This window comes from Fundulus heteroclitus, chromosome 2, assembly GCF_011125445.2.
Source record: "Fundulus heteroclitus isolate FHET01 chromosome 2, MU-UCD_Fhet_4.1, whole genome shotgun sequence".
NCBI lineage: Eukaryota > Metazoa > Chordata > Actinopteri > Cyprinodontiformes > Fundulidae > Fundulus > Fundulus heteroclitus.
In genome coordinates, this window is record NC_046362.1 from 33,688,387 (window position 1) to 33,705,552 (window position 17,166).

Consider the following 17,166-nt stretch of genomic DNA (forward strand, 5'->3'; position numbering starts at 1 on the left):
ATGTTTGCTGTTTCTTTGCAGGTTCTGATTAGCTTTGAAATCCAGCCTGACTGGGAGCCAGTCCTCCCAGGACCTTAAAGCTGACTGTCAGTCCTGGTTCCTGCTGGCTGACACAACAAAGTTGGCAAAGTTGTTAATCTAATTTTATATATTTAATAAATTGTACGTGTAATTTTCTTAAAATGTATGTCTCAGAGTGTTTTGTCACAGCCGATGAACAAACCGATCCCAGATGAGCCCCCAATTTGTCACGACCCAAAAGAAAACTGTCAGGATAACTGAATCTGGAAATCTAAGACGGTTAGGAGTTCATTTTCTTTTAACATGGTATTTAAACTTTGTGGTCCCAAATACAACATTCTGCTTAAAAGCCAATTAGCCCGTAATCTGACTTTGCAGTAGGGCGGACAGTGCGACGGCTGACGATCACCTTTAGCGACGTCTTCAGCTGTCTGACAGCGAGGTACTCCAGCACACGCCTCTTCAGCTTTTCCATGGCATAGTGATCGTTGTCCAGCAGCGTCCGAGCGGCCCGGATGTCCAGGCAGTCTGAAAATGATCAAAACGCAGAAAACGTTGAAGTCAGAGAATACGTACCACAGTCACCTGCAATAAATTAGAACGTGTGTTCTGCTGAGGCTCGTTTGACAGATTAAAAGTGTCCTTTTATTTAAAAAAAAAAAAAAAGTAAGCAGGTATGAAACATACTTTTCCATTAAAGCAGCATCGTGTAAGTTTTGACTGAAGTATTAGCTTAATTTGAGACATATCAAATAACTTTGTGGTCAATATATAGCACTTGGCACGTATAGATACTCTGCCTTTCTCAAAAAACTACGTAACTTGAGAGGGTCGGATCATGGGAGCTGCAGCGGCGCTCTAAGTCACATGATCCATTCTAGGTTCAGAAAACACTTTCTACCTGATCAGACATATATTTGATTCTCTGATGTAGGATTTAATCTAAGGGGTGAATGTTGTCTTGTCTTTAAATTAACTCCATGACTTCTCAATCTGCTGGTCCAAACTGACCTGCTATCAGATTCCAAGACACGGTGGGGGACTGTTTAATTCTGCGGCAGTGCAGTGCTGCCAGTGGCCTCCAGGGGCGCTAAACCTGGAAGTTACAGGTTTAGCAGCTAAAAGTTACACAGCGCTGCTTTAAGTCCACATTTCTGTTTTCAATTTTAGTTTTTTGTATTGGTCCGATGTAAAATTGTAATCTTTGATAATTTTTTTTTAACTCTAAGCAGAAATGAAGACTTGTAAACACTAGTTTGTGTGTAATTAATCAATCTAATGGGTTTCACAGTGAATTAAGTTGCGTAAATAAATTACCTTCAATAATTTTCTCATTTATTGAATATTCTTGTATTTTGACAAACAAACAAAAGATTTGAACGCTGAAATGTTCAAAGGGGGACTTCAACATTTTGAAGGTTAACAAAACGTATGTTTCAAACAAAACTTAAAATATACATTCTGGGTTTGTACAATTATTATATGTAATTAATCCTAATCCAGGTCCATCAGACAGGATACTTTAAGCATGAAAGCACATATTTGCATAAATAAAAAAATAAAAAAAACATTTATATACAGAAGACATGGAAACTGATTTTGGCAGAGTTGGAGAAATACGGACTTCCACATCAACAGAGCTTCAACAGCTCGTGTTTGGGAGATATAAGATTTATCAATGATCAAAGCAAGTTTTTTAGTTTAGTTTAGTTTTTTACAAGTTTACCTGCAAATTTATCCCTTAAAAGTAATTTTTTTATAGAAGGCCCAGATATATACTAGAGTAATGATGAGGGGGAGTGTTGGCCTAGTGGTTAGAGCAGCGTGCTTGCACTCAGAAGGATGCAAGTACCCGGTTCAATCCCCACCGCCTGCACTCTGGGTCCCTGAGCAAGATCCTTAACCTAGGGTGACCAGACGTCCCCGTTTTCTGGGGACTGTCCCCGTTTTGGGCCACCTGTCCCCGGCTAAAGCTGTCCCCGGAAATGTCCCCGATTTTACCGAAGGGGAAAATGTGTTGCGGTAGCTGGTTGCGCTGCTGATAATATAAAGACGAGGAACAGAGCGCACCACTAGATGGCGGTAATGATCCTTTTGGATGTCAGATGCCATTAAAACACGAAGAGGAAGAAGAAGAAGAAGACGAGCGCACCACTTTTAAAACAAAAGAAGAAGAAGTGAAAAGTCGTCAACTGGTGGCAACTGATGGGGAGCTGCTGTGTTATTATGGTAAGCGTGTTAATCGATTCATCTTATTTGGATCAAGCTGATCCTGTGAGAAATTTTTGTTTTTTTGTCCAGGTTAAAAAAATAATCAATAAAAAGTAAGACAAGACCACGAGTTGCTGCTCACATCAGTAAAAGACACTCAGATAAAATGTAACAGAATGATTGAAAACTCTTTGTAAAGCGCTAATCTGGTACGCTGGTTCTCCAGGGATCAACAAGGGTTCGTCTAAAGATGTTTTAGAACTGATTGGTGACCTTTAGTTTATATTTCAGATAGTTAGTTATTAGTAGAGTTATTACAAGTTGCTTTGCTGATTTATGGTTGGGATTTATGAGCATAGACTTCCAGGCTTAGGTTTAGCTTTTCTACTGCTCAGTTTGGATATATGAAAGTTCCTCATGAAAAAATGGGAGTCAGTAACAGGAGAACTGAATGAGAAAATATTTACATGATCTGAGAATGATGGAGGAAGAGATAACTGCTTGTTTAAGGTTCATTTATTATGTTGTTTTTGCCTGTAGCTCCTAGTATTGTGGTAATTAGCATTTTTTGTATTTAATCAGAGGAAATAATAATAATAATAATAATAATAAGAGGACGTTTTCATGTTGTACAATCTAATGTTTTTGGAAGTGATTTTAAATATATAATGTCTCTGTTTTAGAATAATGTAAGATTGATACAAGAGGAGAGAGGAAGAAGACAGGAAGACAGAAAGGAGATTAAATGAGAGTGGAGGAAAATAGGAATATTGATGTAAAGAATGATTGACGAGAAGTGAGAAATATTTACTTAGAGTATTAATAAAGTTCAAGTGATAAAGCTCTGACATGATATACTCAGGTTTGAGCTGAGAAGCCCGATTGTCTGAGGATATAACCTCTTTCTGAGTCTCTGCACTGAACATGAGTTTCACTGCACTTCCCTAGCTGGGGCACAATAAAGAGGCAGTTTATTTTTATTTTTTTCTTGTGTTCTAAAAATTTCAGTTCTGCACATAATATATTATCTTCTCCTCTTATTTTATCCAGACCTTTGGATACCGTGGCTGATGGCTCTTCAGACACAGAAGGCCTTGAAGAAACCAGAGATGATCTCATGTCAGCTGACTCACTGACCGGAGTTAACTCACCTTAAAGGATCAAACAATATACTCAAACATCAGCTACTACCATACACATACACATAATGTAGTTATTCACATTTTATGTAAGTTTATACATGCTCATACTGCACTACACACACAATCACTTGCATTCATGTCAAGGGGTTTTCCAAGTCTGTGCCTTTGTTTTACCTCACATCACCACAATCCATTGTAAAATGTCTTGTCCCAAACAGGCTCTATGCACTATGTGCTCTATGTGCTTATAGCTCATTATGGGAGAAATTAATCTGCTTTGTGATGCACAGAACCCTTATGTGGTCAGTTGACAGTAAGAAACATTTATCATCCTTTACCAGCGGGCTTGACTACTACTTTTTGATGTTAACGCAGAAAAACCTATTTCTCATTGGTATGTAGACGTGAACAGAATGAGTATTTGTTGCAGTTTTTTTGAAATTTGGGGGAACTCTGTCTCCACAGACAGCCACAGGCTAAATGTTTGTATTTACTGGTTTTTCTTTTCCTCATGTCACTTTCCCCTTAGGGGGTGGCAGAGTCCCACAAAATTGGAAAACCCTGCTAACCACTCTGGACCCCTCCACTCCCACTCCCACCACTTTGCCCCAACCTAGAGACACAGTTCTAGTTTCTGTTAATAACACTATTTATTGATTTTATTAATCTTAGGATGCACTAAAGGTCTGGAGAGGCACATTCCTGTCTTTTACACTTGATTTGTATTTTTACATGTATTAATAAACATGTAAAAATAAATGAAACCATTACTGTCCCCGTTTCCTAATTTCATCTTGATTAGATGTATTGATTTTTATCCACGAGCAAGAAATGTCCCCAGATTTGATTTTAGAAATCTGGTCACCTTACCTTAACCCCAGATTGCTCCCCAGGCGCCTCACAGTGGCAGCCCACTGCTCCCCAAGGGGATGGGTTAAGATGCAGAAGTGAATTTCTCCATTGTGAGATCAATAAAGTTCAATTATTATTATTTTTTTCTTAACAAAATGTGGCAGCCGGAGTGTGACTTGAACAACGGACCTTTCCAAAGGTTGAGACAAACGTTATGAGAACCTCGGAGTACGGATGGGTGGGCGGAGCCGCACTCCTCCATCGCAACACAATGACACACCTGATCAGGAGGTAACAGCACCTGATGCTTTCCTTCAGTAATTTGCATTGCTGAATCTGCCCAGCCTACCATGATCCTCAGAAATAAACGGAAACATGAGCGACCCGGGCTGAAATGTTGACGGTTCTGACGAACAAGAGAAGATGAAACGCCTGCATGTAACCGAGTTCGACACCGACTAAAAGCCTTCTGCACGGATGCACAGACACAACCCCGTACCGCCGCAGGGGCTGGCTGCCGACACCAAGCTGGATGCTCGCTTCCCCTCTTTGCTCCATTTTCTTGCAACAAAGTGCTGGAATGGTGATCCGCCTGACCACAGTCCGCCATCCCATTGCGGGATGCTCCATCCCAGATGCCCCGGAGTAAAACCGCTCATGCATACATAAAATGTGAGAACGTCTCCTTTTATTTGTATTTTCCAAACTTTTCCTGATTGGAGCTATAGCGTTGCTTTCCACACAAGCCCGAGGGAGATATGGTGTTTATCTCCTCAGATGATAAATGCTCCAACATGTTCCCTGGCTCATGGCCAGCTCTGTCGCTGCACAAACACAGGAGGCCAGCAGGAAAAAAAAAAAAGGGCTTTTCACTCGAATCGTGACGTTTGACTGTTTGGACAGAGCTGATTGCTTTAGGAGGATCGTATAAGGGAACAGAGTCATTTACCATTCCTGGCACACAAACTGGGAATAATCTGTTATCCAGCGATCTTTGCACTTGCGAAAAGTTATCCAGCATCAAACAATTGGCTCTCTTTTAGTGAGGGAAGATAATTCTGATTGCTAGAGCCAAACAAACACACCGATTTCCACTGAGTAATACATGGATCGTTGCTTTTTATTGTTAATAAAGTTAGAGTTAATTGATCAAAACAAAGAATCCCCACAGTTTTTGGTCCTTAATGCTCTGGGATGCACTTTGCTTGTTAAATAAAATTTAGATAAAAGTTGTATCCATAAATAGGGACAATTTTTAATTTTTATTCATTCCTTTGTTTTTTTACATCCTTAGATAAAACAGAACTGGAAGGTCAGACCGCTTAGAGAATCGGCAATCGGTACTGGCCAGGAAGACATCGGATGGGGGCATCTTTGACTAAAACGTTTTAGTGTTTGTAGTCGCATCCAAAGGAATAAATAATCAGCAAACCGAAACAGGAGATGTTTAAGTGACGCTTTCATCTGAAGGGCCAAAACTGGGCGCTCCTTGTTTACCTTTGGTGCTTTTGCTCCAAGGCAGCTCCACCATCAGGTCCAGGTAGTTTCTGGTCAGGGCATACTCAGGCATGGACTGAGGCATCTTCTTCAACCTGAAAACGAACAATCAGGATCCGATCTGAACACCTGCATCAACCAACCAGATTTGTGTCATTCTTGGAACAGCAGTTTCGGGGGCCACAAAAAAAGAACCGGTCTGCTCCCATCAAACTCAATAAGTGTTTACATCCATGCTGTTGACTGCAGTCTGTTTTTTTATGCACAAATATACATGCACATAAAATCCCACATGTTTCACTTTTTTAATCTCAATTTCCTCACTGAGTGACAATAAAGGATATTTCTATTTCTATCAATACAACCCAGATCCCAAAGAGCAGAGTAACTCTAAAGAGCCGAGACAGCCGATAAATCTTCCCAAAAGTGAAGATTTCTGTTTTATTTTCATTGATTTTGAGAAAATTAAATCTCCTCTAGGCTTTTATTTGACTTAAACGATTAAAAAGTGTCTTAAGTGTATCTGTACCTTTAGGGTTAACGGAAGGATACACCTGGATATCATCAGGGATGTTTTCCTGTCTAAAAATAGAACCCAAAGGTAAAAAGGAGCAGACTAAAACATTTAAATAAAGTTTCTTTTAATGTGTTGGTTTCCTGCCACAGATGCCAGAGGTTTTCTAAGAATTTAACCAAGTGTTAATGCATGTACAGTATGTTTGTATGTATTTCAGCACATTTGCATAATAGTGATCCAGTGGGGCAGAGAGAAAATGCACAATAAATTCTTGAATTTAAAATTGTATCATCTTTCATTCCTGAAAAAAGAAAGGATCAAACCGAATCTGACATCCATGATGATGGTGGGTGGATGGAAACCTTTAACGTATAATTTTTCTTTAGAAATTCTGATATTCATCTGGAAATTAAACAGGTTTGGAAAAGAGAATTTATTTTCCACTGTATTTTCTTTTCTTTCATACTCATCTAAAAGCCGAAAATACTGGGAGTCACTTTTTGTGCTTTTCAAGGCTAAACTCGACACAAATAAAGGGGAATGTTTGGGTTTCAGGCTTGGGAACGGTTTTAGAAGGTTTTATGTCCCGCTCTAAAAAATTAGAGTTAAAATCAGTTTACAAGATAAAAAAAAACTTTTCCCTCAAAACATTTTTCTAAAAAAGGAACAAAAATGTTCTCTCCTTCCAGAATGATCCGTATTAAAGCAAACCAGGAGGAGGCAGTAAATCTACAAATAACGACTCTTCAACAGATCAAAACATATAAAGTCCAAAAAGTTACAGTTTTGAACTAATGTTGTTTTTTTTTTGTTGTTTTTTTTTTTAATGGCTGCAGCTCAGATAAACGATGGTCTAAGAAGCTCTTTCTGGTAGCAAAAACTAAACCTGACGGCCGCATCATGCGGACGAACGTTTTCACCTCTTGAGTTCTTTCACACAGACTCTGAGGGCGGCGTCCGGCATGCTGGCGCCGTGGATCTTCCTCTCCAGAGCTGCCGTGTCGTCCCCATCCTCATCCTCTTCTTCCTCGTCCAGATTGAACTGTCGCCCTGGCAGCACTCCGCCTCTACGCACTGACAACACCTGAGCACGAGACCAAGGTTTTGGTTTATTCTGATCAGCGATGTCACTCAGAAACACGTTTCACTTTTCTGCAGCTTCTGGGAAAAAATGATGCACGCTTTTCAGTTTTTTTTTATACAAAATCTAAGTTGACAAGACAACTATTAGCTGTGGACGCCCCCAAATCCGGCTGTTAAGGAAAAAACTGTTTAGTCCAATAAAAGACACAACATGTGGAAGCTGGTCAGAGTTCGTGAGCTAAACACGGGCTGTAAAAGACTCCGGACTGGGGCGTAGGTTGCCCTTCCAGCAGGGAAACGACCCCAAACATCCAGCGGCAAAAAGCGTGAGATCAAAGCACGTCCACGTGTTAAAACGGCCTAGTCAAAGTGCACACCCTAATCCAACTGAGACTCTGTCACAAGGCTTAAAAATGTGAGATGCTCTCCAGCTGACCCGCCTGGGCTTCTGCTGTTTTGCAAAATAGTTTAGGCAAAACATTTAGTCTGTTGGATTTACTTACATAAAAAAAAGTTAGTTTTAACAACGTATCAACTAAGAGGGGCTGAATAAAAGCGCACAGAAACTTTTCAGGTTTTTATTTGGAAAATATTTATAAAATAATGCAGAATTTTATCCCCCTCCACAATTATACACTACCCTGTATTAGTCTATCAAATAAAATCCCAATAAATCCGCTTGAACTTTTTTTTTTTTTTCCAGTGTCCTGTCTAAGACCGCTTGAACTGTGACGTCTGAGCAGACCCGGCTGCAGAAACAAATTAAAAGGAGAGAGGGGGCATTCCATTTTTTTGATGGGGTCACACATTTTAAAAAAACATTTTATTTGCAACAGTGGCTCTGTGACCACTCCTACAGTGCTGAGAAAAAAAAGTATCTGAATAAAATCCCAAAATCTGAAAAGAAAAACAAACAAAAAAGCAACAGTGTATACAGTGTTGTTTATGGGGGGGGGGGGGGGGGGGGGGGGGGTTAAAAAAGTTGCCAGGGTTTTAAAAAGAATTAACTAAATATATCAAAATAGTTGTGATTGTGTGGCAGAAAACTAAAACCTTCCACAGGATAATGAAACACCATCTCCTTGAACTCATTTTAGTAGTACATTTATTTTTTAAATGAGTAGAATCTGTTAAACCTGATGTCATCAATGCATCTCTGGTTAATCAACTGTCTCTATAAATTGTATTGGTCAATGTTATAAACGCCCCAAATGAGGCTGAGTTCTACTGATCAGCTTAACAATGTTTAATGGCTGTGTGTGTAAGAGACATTCTGAGATTCATCTATATGCCATAAGTTAAATTTACAACTCACGTTGGGAAGCTATTTTTTCCGGTTGATATAACGTGATTGTTAAAGTGAGCTTGTGCTGTTTGGTCCCTGATTGCACATTTTGAGAGGAGCCTGTATGCGCGACAGTGTTTCCCCTACCATTCAACGAGGGGGGTGCTAATAATTTATTAAAATGATTAGCCTTTAAGCTTACCAGATCCTGAGCTGTTTCTGTCTCTAGGTTCCCTCATAATAAAGGTGGACATGAGGACCGGTACGTGCAGAGCTCAATTTTACGAACATACTGAGAATGAGAATGATCACATGTTTAAACTCTATTATTCTAAACATTAACGCTCAGTGCAGCACATTCTCAACTAGTACACTGCAAGAAGGGAACTAAAAGTACATAAAATAGTGTATTTGTCCTTGATTTAAGCAGGTAAATAAACTGATCTGACAGTGGAATAAGATTTTTGCACTTAAAACAAGAACAACTAATCCCCATCTTCTTAATTCAAGTGTATATATCTATTTATCTTATTTTAGGGATATAAATACTCATTCCATTGGCAGATAATCTTATTTAGCTGCTCAAATCAAGGACAAATACACTAATTTCAAGAAAATACTTTTAGTTAAGTTTAGTTAACTTTTTGTAGTGTAAACAGCTCTAGGGTAATTTTCAGATGTGCTACAAAAACACAATTTGCTTTGATTGTCACAAATCACCAAAAGTGTCTGTTGGAAACAAAAATTCACCTTCCTGAGTCCATCGCTGAAAACAGATGACTGCTTTATTCTTAAAAAACGCATTTTTGTTGCTAGATTGACCCCATGAATGGATCACAAACCAAATGTAACAAAATAAAAAATATTATAAACTTTGGCAGATCTAGATTTTTAAGAGATTTCATTCAATCAAGAAGTAGGAAGGAAGAACGGCAGGTAGCCTTCAAAATATAACCATGGATAAATTTACATGAGAGACAGAAGCTGGCTGCTCGTATAAAGCTGAATTCTGTAATATAAATGGAAAGTTAAGTGGAAAAAAATGCAACCACCCAAAAAAGAAGCAGCGCTATAATAGTGACATAGCATGTTTTTATTATGCGTTTATTAGCTCTACACCTTTAACCTGAGTCCAAGATTTGGGCTGTTTTTTTGTTTTTTAGCTGGCCATATTTTATGTTGTGTTTGGGCTGGAAAGTCAGATCTGGCAACCCTGAGTGTAGTGCTGCTAGGTCCATTCAATTAACTCAAAATTCAAGCGTAAGCTTCAGCACCGACATTTTTTCCCCCCAGATTACAAAGATGCGCTGGTTTGTGTTGGTCTCCCACATAAAAACCCTGATTAAAACACTGAGGTTTGCGACAAAACGTGAAAAAGTCAACGAGGTATGAATACTCCTGCGTCCGTTACCCTCTTCTCGGTGTCGGGGCTCATTTTCCTGGTTTTCTGCAGCAGCTTCAGTCCCTCGATCTGCCTGGTCAGCATGGGCAGCGCCTTCCTGAAGCGCTCCTCCAGGCTGACTGCATCCAACACCTTTATGGACCAGAAACAGCAGCAGACTTTTATTTTTCATGCACTCACGCGTCGGGTTCCTCCCGTTAGTCACCTGTCACATTTAAACTTTGCCCGGATCCGAAGGCCCACCTGGAGTTTCTCCTTGTTGGAGGTGCGGATCATGGAGGCGACCACATCCGGCAGAGTTTCTCTGGGCAGACTGTCCAGTAGGCGTCTGAACTTGGCCACCACCGGGACCGACGTGTCTAACATCCCTAATAACTGCACAAACACAGGGAGAAACGTTTGGACCTGATTGAAACCATTAAAGCATGTTTTTTCATGTGTAAGCCATTTTTTCCCCCCTCTCATGCCCCATCAACGTATTTTGCTATGATAAATTAAAGGAATGTTTATGGTCGTTTCGACGCATGTTGAACACACTACAGCTCGCTTTCATCGTGCTCCAGCCTTGTCTCCGACATCCACAGCGGATTTATACGAAGCTTATCCGATGACACTGGTTTGAAGAGACGCTTCGGGAGAGGATTTGGACTGCTGCGATTAGTGAGAAACAGAATTGCTCAGAACAGAAACCGAAACGATGTCTGGTCACATAATATTTCAGTCAGTAACTCCGCGGCGTGCCAAGTCTTCAGCCGGCAGCTCTTTATATCCTGACGTGATTTATTCAACACAGAGCAACTACTCCGCTACTCCGCGAGAGCTGTGCCGCTGAGTCCAAAAAGCATTTATTTCTCTGCCAGATTTAGATTTTAAATTATCTTTATTCAACAGGGAACATCGCTTCTTGTTGCTAATGGCCAGAGACAAATCTGAAAAGATAATAAGACAGTTTTACAAGAGGTTTCATTTTAGAAAACAAAACCGCATGCAGAAAACGATGTATACCCTTCTCAATAATCAAAGGAAAACCCTTCACTGTAATTACATCAGTCAAGCACTTTCTATAATTGCTAAACAGATTTTTCCACTGATCTTGAGTGATGGGTAGGGAGGCCTCTTTGCCATAACCGTAATCTTTAGTTACTCCTATTCAGAAGAAACCTGCTGATCAGATTGAACGATCGCTTTACACCTGAATGTACCGGGTGTATGAATAATTTTGAGCTTTGAGGTAAATGTGCAAAAATTACCTGGATTAAAACTCAAAAACCTAGTGAGATGACATTCAGTGTGACAGTAAAGAATCCAGGTCTCTAGGTGGACAGGTGGGCCTTGGACTGATTTTATAAAACGGTACCAGTCTGAACCCAGATTTTTCAGGGCCACATTTTCACTAGAGCAAGGCCTTTTCAAAAAGAGAAAAAGGATGCAGAGAAATTCCCATTTTCTCAAAATGAAAAAAGGTTAGAAGCAACACAAAGTGCTCATCTTTAAATAAACATTTTTTTTTATTTCATGCTAAATATGACTACAAATGTAAGCCGACTTTTCCCTCAAAGGGTGCATTCATAACTAAACCTGCCTAGACGCGGCACACTTCTGAAGACAGACAGACCAATACCCTGTACATGGTGCTGAGAATAGACTAAAACTTTTATGTCCTAGACCAAAAATAAAGAATGTTTTATAAAAAATTTCCGGGCGTTGCATCTGTCTACCATACTGTGAATGCAACAACCAAAAAATTACCACAAATCACAATTTCCCAATGTCACCAACTTCAACAAGTAGCTCTTTCTCTTGATAAAACAAAAATGGAAGATTCTGAGGAAGGAGAAGACAGAAATGTTTATCTTAGTCAGGAGGTTTTCCCCGCTGCTAGATTTAAGGGTGTCTCATAGGAGCTGTGATTGGTTGATGCATGAAAGAAATAAAAACAAAAAGACTACAAATGCGCTCCTAGTAATCAATAGGTAGAAGTTAACCAAAATGTTTGAATGTACCTTATTTATAGCCTCATCCTGATTTTGATTGTTTGTTATGTTACTTGCCATACTGGCTATTTTACTACTTTATTCATTTGATATTAATGCGCCCTCGCCTGTCAGCATTTTACTGAGATTGTCTGCTTGCATAAAGAGGTTGGATTTGGCAGAACGACTGACATAAAATGGAAAGCAAAGTTAAAAAAGAGGCGGATGAAACAAAACTAGACAGCAGCGCCTCAATCCGCACAGCTCTAGGAGAAGAATACAGGAGATTTGAAAGGTAAATTAATCCCAAGATCACAAGGGGGACTTTGAAGCGCATTGCCGCGTGCAGATCAATGTGTCTTTTTACAAGGAAGTGGCGACCGAGTGGTTGGAGTAGGCAGTAAGCACCCGGTTCGAACCCCGTCGACAACCACCAGTGGCCCCTGACCAAGACCCTTAGCCCGAGATTGCTCCATAAGGGTGATGGATTAAATGCAGATGACAAATGTTATTGGAATGTAAAACTGCAATGACAAATAAAGATTTCTTATAATAAAGATTACTGCTTCTTCTCTCTGCGGGTCCTTTTCTCCACTTTTTACACCAGCCTGGCGAATGAGAAGCGTTTTGTGCAGCAATGAAAAGCCAGACAGGAGAAGGGTCGCACAACTAGAGTTCTAGATGAAAATTTAGTCTCATTAAATCGTCATGTACAATAGAGCAAATACTTTACCTCTTTCACATTTCCCCTATGTATAGAGAGAGTATTAGACTGTATTTCTGCAACATTTTTTCAATTATTTTAAAATGTTTATTATTGAAAGCAATTTGCAGTCTGTAAATAATATTGAAAATCCTCTTTAGTATATTGTTTGTAAATTTTTCAATATTTTTCGTATTATTTAGTTATCCATCCTCAATAAAATTGTGTTACTACAGCCGCAACTTTAACCCGTCGGGCTGCTGAAACTAATTAATTTACCTCTATGGGAATGATAAAGTTGATGTTATTTACATATTAATAATTGTATGATTGTTTCTGTGCTCATTTCCTCCATTGTTTAGGTGGTGGATCAGCCAATCAGCTCTCTCCGTTTCCACCGTCTTCCTGCTTAAGACGCTCTTAGGCTCGCTAAAAGTACTCCTAACATTATTTTCACTTTAGGAGCTCTCTTAAGGCCTAAGATGCTTTGTGACGAACTTGAAGAAAAATCTTTAAATTCAGGAAATTCGAAGATTTTTCCTAAAATGTCGACAATAAGAGCGACTTCCAGTCATAGGAATCTTTGTAAATACAGGTACAGACCTACTATGATTCACAGATGCATTTTACTATAAAATCCAGCTCTTTTTATTTATTTTTTCATTAAAATCTTAATTGGCTATTGTTAAGTAAGTAAAAACCAAAAAACATAAATAAATTATTTTTGAATTTCCAATTTAGAATTTTTTTTTTTATTTTGTTGCCCTATAAGTACTTTCAGCTTGACTAACTTGGTGAACTGATGAAAGGTCTGAACACCACTGGTTTAGATCATATTTGTCTGACAGATTCCAGTTTGTTCACGTTAATAAACCTTCATTGAACACCGGGGTTACTTTCTTATCAGTTTCCATGCTTATCCAGATATTGACATTTCTTGGTTTTTACAGATTGCATGGAGAACGTTAAGATAAATTATGTTTGCATGAATAACATTATTGTAAAGCCCGGGTAACCACTGATCCAGACCATGCTAGACCTGCAGAGGAGCCTGGATCACAGGAAGGAAGGAAGGAAGAAATAAATAAGCACCAATTTAAAACTTTTGGACCGGTATGCCAGAATTACCTCACTTCAAATGCAAACCAAAAAAAGGTTACATTAAAAACCTGCAGATGCCCAGTTCAGGTTTAATCAGTGTAAGTTTAAAATGGACATTCTTGAAGTTTAAAAAAAACAAAATCAATCAGAGCGTGTTGTCATCAGTATCCAACAGTCTTTTATAACAAAGTGGAAAAGACAAATGCTGTTTACTTCACCCTATGCTGATAAATAGCAACAATAAGGATGTAGCCTCCATTTCTTCCCAGAAATCCAGAAATCCAGCTGCAGAGAGTCAAATTGGCTCCTTACATACATTGTGGGAACAGAAATGGACAGGACGGCGTATGATTTAAAGAATTTAGAGCTGCACATCTGCTAACCGCAGGTCTTCGCACGACAACATAATCCGACAGAGAACTTAATTCATTCTGAGCGAACATTTGGTCCCGAGAACTCCAACCATGCTTCCATGATGTGTGTGCATGTTCAAAGAACATCTGCGAGGGGAGATGAAGATGCAAAGTCGACGAATGATTCCCATCCAGTCGGACCGCATGGGTACAGCATAAGGTCGGAGAAAAAACTGGAACTAATCACAAACTTGGATAAAAATCAGGAACATAGCTGTATAAACTGTACAAAAGTATGAATTACTTCAGTGCTCGTGTTCTCCATTTGGGCGTGGACTTATCCAGCTGGGCCAAAACAAAAAAACAAAACAAAATATTTAATGTTTCCAAACTTTATGTTTTACACAAAGTCTAGCTGACCTCACAAAGTAACTGGATTGCAGTTCTTCAGCTAATGGTCAAATCTGATCATCTCAATGTGTTGGATCCTATAATTACTCCTGCACACATCGCATAGGGCCACAGAACCCATGAAAGCGCTGATGCTGCACGTCGCCAAGATGGCTAAACGGACCGCTGAAGGGGATAAGCAGGTTTGGACTGCATGCACTCCTCGCCGTGCACCGAGTCACTGCGGTGGGCCTCGGGATCACTTCAGAGGGCAGACTTCCTGCCGTTGTCCAACAGCAGAATAAATCGGATTTGGCTCTGAAAGCCGATGTAGTTTTCCTTCATCTCCTCCCCTCAGCGCTACATCACAGCAGCAACACAGCCCGCTTACAGTGCTGTGCAAAAAACACTTAGCTCCTTATGGATTTCTTCTATTCATTCATACCGTACCTCCAGGGGCTTTGCAAGACAGCAAACAAGAAAACGTCTCCAAGTTTCCACGTTGCTACAGAAAATGTTAGATAGCACGGGTACAAAGAAAGGGTAAATGATGAACTTAGGGATTCACCGGTTTTAAAATTTGGACCGATACCAAAATCTGTTATTAATGTTGCTGTTGTGACCGATAAAAAGAGAAAAAACACAACAACGACACACAAACAGAATCAACATGGAAATAAAACATTGGGTATCAATATCTGCCAAGTTTTACTTATGGGACCAATATCTTTTTTTAAAAATAACTTAAATGGACTGATACTGATGTTAATGTCAATATAGTGTGCATTCCTAGACTAGCCAAGGAGGAATGGTGTGTTTTTAAATGATTATTAAAAACAGTAAAACACAGAGCCTGCCTGATCGGCAACGACAGCAACTTTCAAGTTTTAGGAGCCAAAAACTGCAACGTATCCTCTGGAGTTATAAAATATGTCTTCGGGTCGGTCAAACAAATCTAGTCAGCCGATCTAAGAGCATGCGATGGCATGTGAGGGTGAAGCAACTCAAACAAATAAGAAAGACCATTAAGAGACTTGAAAAGGGTCTCTTAGATAGGAAAATCTTTTTTGACCCAATCTGTATAATCTGATTGAATTTGGCTTTAGAAAGTGCCTTGAGATGACATGTTTCTTGAATTGCCGCTATATAAATAAAATTTAATTGAATTGAAAACAAAATAATTTTGAAATGCCTAGAAAAAAAACGGTGACAGTGACGCTAAAACTGGAGTTAGAAACTGTTTGGTAGCAGCTGAAGGCTTGAAAAGGAAGCCCGGCTAATGGGGTACCGCGCGCGAGCTATTTTTAGAAACACAACGTCACGATGACGTCACAATACGTGGTACGCAGTGAGGCAAACTCCGGAAACCCGCCGCTGTTTTGCTGTAAAAGAGACGTGCGTTAGCCTTGGTTTTACTCGGTAAACGACTGCTTTTTCCAAATCTAAGACCATAGTTTTTAAACATTGTTGCTATGGAACGTGCAACAGCGACTCGAGTTACGCTGATCGGCCGTATATGAAGGATGTTTTCTTCAAGACTGCCAAGGAGAAATGTGTGCGCTGGGACCGGGGCGGTCGGCCTACACAACAGTTCAACCCGGAAAAAGTTACCAAATTCAAGTACATATGTAGCAAGCATTTTGTTGGAGGAAAGGGCACAACCGAAGAACATCCTGACCCAATTCCAGCGACATCAAGTCAAGGTAAGAGTATTTTGGTGGCCGACATGTTAATAAAGTAGCGCCTGCTACCATGACAGCATATAGGCTATCATGGTAGCAGGCGCTAACATGATACCCTGCTACCAGGATAGCTTACTCAAAAACATTTCAAATGAGACAAACATTAAACATATACCCATTCCTGGACGGTGATTACAAACAAAAAACGGCCGATGACGCCATGATCGCCGCGCAGGAAAAAAAACAAAAACAAAGCTTACCGTTCGATCAAGTCGGCCCGTTTTCCGTTTTTTTAAGCCCTCGACACTCAAGCCACCGTTTGAGCAGAAGGTTGGTGTGTTCTTCGACAGTGCGACCAGTAATCCGTGCGCCTGGGACATCGTCTTGGGAAAGTTTAACGGCTGTAAAGTCGGTCATATCGCTGTTTCTGCTGGTTGCTACGGGCGTTCTCTACCTGTATGTCCTACCTAAGCGGCAAAAGGGGCGTTGCTCTTGAGACGGTGACGTCACGTGCGCGGTACCCCATTCCAGTGAGACCAGAGTTGCAATGATCTGATCTAAGTCATCACCTTAACTCTCACCCTCATTCGGGTGATCAAAACATTGTTCCTGCAAGCCAAGCCAATAACAATCCTGACGACTCCTCGTTACAGAGGAGTGGACCACTTTCGGTCCAATCTGCTGGCTTAATGGCTTTAACGACCGCCCATTACTAAGGGGTGGACCAGTTTCGATTGAATGTGCATGTTATCTAAGCCATTACAAGGCCTTTGTTTGAGAATGGTATAAAGCTTGTTACTCCACATTACTCCAGACCTTTTTGAATTGAGAAAGCTTCCGGGAGAGGAAGCGAAACGTCTTCAACTACGGAAAACAAGTCCAGTTGCTTTGTTTTTTACTTTTTTGTGGAATGACCATGACCTGGATGACTGAGAATCTTCACCAGCATCTGAT

The 17,166-nt window shown here is 40.0% G+C and overlaps 1 protein-coding gene across 1 annotated transcript in view; it reads right to left on the minus strand.

Annotated features, from left to right (window-relative positions):
* lonp2 (lon peptidase 2, peroxisomal) overlaps positions 1 to 17,166 on the minus strand; it is a 43,350-nt gene that overhangs the window by 11,849 nt on the left and 14,335 nt on the right. Inside the window, exons 4-8 of the mRNA XM_036125888.1 lie at positions 10,254 to 10,385; positions 10,020 to 10,142; positions 7,161 to 7,324; positions 5,724 to 5,818; positions 431 to 549 (exon numbers count right to left, since the gene is read on the minus strand). Coding sequence (XP_035981781.1) covers positions 431 to 549; positions 5,724 to 5,818; positions 7,161 to 7,324; positions 10,020 to 10,142; positions 10,254 to 10,385 — 633 coding nt within the window. The remainder of the gene's footprint in view (positions 1 to 430; positions 550 to 5,723; positions 5,819 to 7,160; positions 7,325 to 10,019; positions 10,143 to 10,253; positions 10,386 to 17,166) is intronic.